The sequence below is a fragment of the Canis lupus genome, chromosome 2 (genome assembly GCF_011100685.1).
Source record: "Canis lupus familiaris isolate Mischka breed German Shepherd chromosome 2, alternate assembly UU_Cfam_GSD_1.0, whole genome shotgun sequence".
Lineage (NCBI taxonomy): Eukaryota > Metazoa > Chordata > Mammalia > Carnivora > Canidae > Canis > Canis lupus.
Genome location: NC_049223.1, coordinates 41309589 through 41314862, shown reverse-complemented (window position 1 = coordinate 41314862; position 5274 = coordinate 41309589). Strand labels below are relative to the sequence as shown.

The window sequence follows — 5274 nt, the reverse complement described above, 5'->3', positions numbered from 1 at the left end:
ATAAAGGGGCTTACATGTACTTAGCATGTTTCCAAAAATAGTCACCAACCTATTTAGCCACCATTTTACTGATATGGAAATGGAGGCCTAGAGTGGTCAAGTCCCAACTAGCATCACTAAGCTGAAAAATGCAAAGTCACAATAAGAATATAGGTTTCTTTCATTCAAAACTCCCTTCTAGAAATGTAGATGTTGCACCTTCCTTGAGATTCCTGGACATGCAAACTTTGTACAAGTACATTCAGTAAGATGGAATTACATGTCCACAGGTGAGAAAGGGTTTGTGGGAGTGTGGAGGGGAGGGTGGGAGATCAGGTGATTAAGCCCTGCTTATTGACAAATAAGCCCACAACCTATAGGTACCAGCAGTTTCTTCACTACCTCAGCAGCCTCTGGTCCCAGCTCATTCACACACTTTCTTAGCCCTTCCACAGGTGCTCAACAGAAATGCCGAGAGTTTTCAGAAGAAGCTTTAACAGATCCATAAAGGGGAGAATGTTGTCCACAGGTAAACATAAGGCTTTGTTGACAGCATCTGGCAAACTGTTGGAAAGGAAGGCAGTAGCTGCAGAGCAAAATGGAAACTGAGTGAAATAGGCACAGTCAACTCCTGTCTATGACTGTGCTACTTTCCACCGTGTCCATCAATGGCTCCATTCTAGCCTCACTTGATTTCCCATGAAAACTTCTCCCTCAGGGCCTTTGGATCTGCTGTTCTGTCTCCTTAGAACTTTCTTTCTCCAGAAATGTTATCTCTCCTCAAATGTTACCTCCTCATAAGGTACCATTATCCTCTAACTTCCTTTTTTTTTTTTTTTTTTTAGCATTACCTAAAATAGTAAATCTCATTTATTTCTTCCCTTCAGACTCTCACTATATGCAGGCTCAATGAGAACAAGGAGTTTATATTTTATTTACTATTGTACCTCATACCTAGAACAGCCTCTGGCATGCAGTAAGCACTCAGAAGATCCTGGTGTTTGACTGAATAGGTACGCACTTTGCATATGGCTATCTCCACAGTTCATGACTTTGAGGAGATTCTATAATGAATCTTCACTTGAGGACATACATGAACCCAACCAACCACAGCCCAGGAAACTGCTCCCAAACACTTCAACTCAATGCTGCAAACATAACTAAACACCAACTCTGTCATGGTTAGTGCAGATATGTAAATGAGTAAGACTAGGATATTCCACTCAAGGAACTTACACAGTCTAGCGGACAATAAAGATCTATGCATGCCACAGTGTGGCATTTGCTGTGCCAACAGTGTGGATAAAGCTCTATGGAAGCATAAGAAAAGGGATGACTAATTCTAATGTGGTAGAGTGTTGGAGTAATCTTCCCAGGGAGATGTTCCTGGAGCTGTGTCTTGAGGTAGATTCCAGGGTCACAAGGTAAAGTAGGGGAGGTACATTTTAAAAAGGAACAAAAATAACATAGGTATTGAAATGTGGAAATGGGGCGTCGTGAAGCTACGGGATCGGTTGGAAATGGCAGAGGTGGAGGAGACACTGAAGCGACTTCAGAGCCAGAAGGGAGTACAGGGCATCATCGTGGTGAACACAGAAGGCATTCCCATCAAGAGCACCATGGACAATCCCACTACCACACAGTATGCCAACCTCATGCACAACTTCATCTTGAAGGCCTGGAGCACCGTGCGTGAAATTGACCCCCAGAATGACCTCACCTTCCTTCGAATTCGCTCCAAGAAAAATGAAATTATGGTTGCACCAGATAAAGACTATTTCCTGATTGTGATTCAGAATCCAACTGAATAAGCCACTCTCTTGGCTTCCTGCGTCATTCCTTAATGTAATAGCCCCTAAGAGTGATAATATTAATCATGTCAACCAACTAGCAGGTGGAAATCTCCTTAGAGCCTACTTAGACTGATCCAGTGCCCAAAGTCATCAAAGTATCCCTCTGCTGGCCAGTCACCCTTGAATTCTTGGGAGGACCTTCTTTCCTCGCCTCCAGATTTTGGAGCAAGAGCTTTGAACAGCCCACACACCCTGCTTCCTTCCATCTGACCTTCAGTTCACTTTGTCACCCTTGGAAAAGTCTGTTTTTCTTTAACTAAAAATAACTAAAATGCTTAAAAAAAAAAAAAAGAAAGAAAGAAATGTGGAAATGAAAGTGGCCACACTGCCTGGTGAGCCTTCCAGAGCAGCTGGAGTGCAGAATTCCAGTGACGTACGCATAGGTGAGGGAAGGAGGTAAGGCAGCAAAACCCAGGTGAGGTCAGATTTTTCAGAGCTTTGAATGCCATACTAATGAGTTTCAGACTTTTTTCCCAAGGGCAATGGGGAGGTATCAAGGCTCTTTTATGGGACAATTGCATTTTGTATCTTTGGCTTTAGAAAGATAACTTTCATATAGAATATGGGAGGGAAAGTGTAGATAATGAGAAAAATACATACAACATACATTTTTACAAGATTCATGTGCAGATATGTAAACACACATGCATGAGCACACACATAAGAACACGTATCTTCAGAGTAAGAACCTGCCATAGTTCATTTTCCTTTGGGATCCTTTTCATTCCCCATTCAAATAGTACAAGTGGAGTCTATGCATCTATCTTCCCTTCATCTTCTACCATCTCTTTTCCCTTCTAAATTGTTTCCCAGAGGAGGGATATTTACTTCCTTCCACCCACTTTTCTTTTTTTTTTTAAGATTTTATTTATTTATTCATGAGAATACACAGAGAGGAGAGAGAAAGAGAGAGAGGTAGGGACACAGGCAGAGGGAGAAGCAGGCTCCATGCAGGGAGCCGGATATGGGACTCGATCCCGGGTCTCCAGGATCACGTCCCTGGCCATAGGCAGCGCTAAACCGCTGAGCCACCGGGGCTGCCCTCTACCCACTTTTCTTTTGTCACCTCTGTCTGTAAACACATGCCATTAGCCATTAAGGACAACAAAATAGCCAAAACTGGTGAAGTTACAAATGGGTCCAAAATTTCAGAAAAAGCGCAAGCCAAAGTTGCCAATGTGGGTGTGGACAGCACCAAGTTTCTCAATTTTAATCTCCCTACTTATTTCAAAGGTTTTGGTGAATATCTTCTCTATGTATACTTATATACTTCCAGGGGAAGACCCTCAAGGCTTTCTGTTCTTTGAGCAGTGGCCATCACAGTGCATTTTGCAGATGCATCCAAATACATCTTCCTGTAGTTAAAAAGACTCCATTCAAAAAGAATGGATCAGTTCCCATTCTTCTCCAAGAATCCAACTTCCATATGTCACCTAGAAATTGAACTGTTCTCCCCTCAGTCCTCCCACAGAGCTCTATATGCCTATGTCTCTGCTTATTAGTCTAGCATCATAGTGACTTCTGTCTGAAGAAGTCTTATCTCTCCTGTCAGACAAGAACCTTGTAAACAACCATTGTGTCTGATTCATATCCAAATCTTCCAATGCTTAGCCAAGTGCCCAAAGGTTGCAGCCATTCAGTAAATATCCATTGACTGCATGAATAGATAAATGTAGCTGTGTCTCAGGAAAAACCACCTGGCAACTGATTACAGATGATAGAAAGAATGACTCCATATAGTTTCAAAAGAAAGAAGTTACAAAGTGAGATTTTGACTCAAGATTAATAAAGACAAGAAAAACTATGGTGACAATGTTCCAGAATGTTGACCTTTAGCATGAGTTGGCTACTTTCTTAATGTAGGATTCACTAAGGATAGTACTTCTATTGGGTTAGAGTTTGGTAGGCTGGAGTTGGGGGTAAGTGGTGGCTGCATCTGAGATCCCTTCCAACCCCCCAATTCTATGGTTCTAAAACTCCTTTCGCTGTCTTCCCCTGGGAGCCTACACTTACTGATTACATTCCTATTAACAGAAAAGTAGAGAAGTGTATGTTCAGGTTACTTATCAGAGTAAGTGCAAATGCTGATGGTCACCAGCAGAAACACAGTTACCAACTTCATGTCAGGTTTTCTGTGATGTTTACTTGGAGTTTAAAATTGAACTGCAAAATGCAGTGAATCCACTGAGCTAGTGGCTCCACTTACTGTACAAAGTGTGACAGCTGCTTTCTGCACTTGCACACATTTATATACTAGTAATGACCTAAATTTCAGTCACTACCACTTAATTCACCATGAAGGTCATGTTTTCTCACTAACCAAATTGGAGTTTCTTCCACTTCCCCTCATGTTCCCACAGCAAACAAAGCCTTAACTTGAAGCATTCTTAAAGACCTCTCATAAAAGCCCTACCAGTGAGAGCAGATAGCTCTAACAGTCCTTCTCTTAAAAGAATATTGAAAGAAGGGGAAGTTTTATATTGGGATTAAAAGGAGCAAAGGTTCTGTTTTCCTTCAGCTTTCTATTCATTTAAAGTTTGCAGAATCACATTACTTGGTAAGTACCTAGTCGTGGAAGCAATTAGGAGATTCCATCAGCTGTAGTATATACAGACTCAGCTTCATTGCCTTTAGTGCTATCTTTTTCTAGAATTTACCTCCATCTACCCCATCCCCACTGACATACTTTAAGACCTCTTTTCTAGCATCTCCCAGTTATTTTGCGAATCCCTAGAGTATGCCTTCTCTGTCCTCATATAGAATAATAGGCTATAGGATCTAAAAATAGGATCTAAAAATCAAAATGCCTTTGTAAAAGCCTAGGATTCAATATTTACTCTTGATGTACTCTTGGATTAAACTTTTTAAATCTATAGGATTGGTGTGACCCCGAGGGTCCAAAAAGGAAACAACTTGTAAAACCTTGTCCACATAAATAATTTTGGTCACCAAAACATGCATTTCAGAACCATTCCGGCAATCCCACACAATCACACAAAAGAAATACTGTGCCAGCCACAGGAGCAATATGCTTGCAAGGCTGCCTCCCCTGGAAACTCAACCAGGGAGCTTCAGGACATCCCTACATGGAAGTACGAGCCCTGGAATTCCTTGAGACTTTTGGGGCCTCCTATGCAAGAAAGAGGGAAAGAAAGAACCCTGACTGAGAACAACAGCAATCAGGATGCAGATAGGTGCCAGCCTCAGGTCCAACAGCACTGCTGGCCTCAGCCATTGCCACCATGAGGGAGGGACACAAAACATTCTGAGGAAGATACGCTGACACATGAGCCCCCTATGGTGCAGTGCAGGGCCAGGAGCTGGGGCTCTGCTTGAGGGTGTGGCATTGTCAGCATTTAGTAAAATCATGCAAACAGAGAATTTAACTGCCAAAATAAGATTAATACAGTGTTACCTGTTATTCATTCTTATAAAGTATGGA

General features: G+C 41.9%; 1 protein-coding gene and 1 pseudogene across 1 annotated transcript; one reads left to right on the top strand and one right to left on the bottom strand.

Annotated features, from left to right (window-relative positions):
• Positions 1–330: 330 nt before the first annotated feature.
• SCGB3A2 (secretoglobin family 3A member 2) lies at positions 331–3954 on the bottom strand. Its single transcript, XM_038529579.1, is given in 3 exon segments — positions 331–434; positions 437–568; positions 3903–3954. Coding segments are annotated over 3 exon segments (288 nt in total).
• Positions 1483–1877, top strand: LOC608447 (annotated as a pseudogene).
• Positions 3955–5274: the final 1320 nt, after the last annotated feature.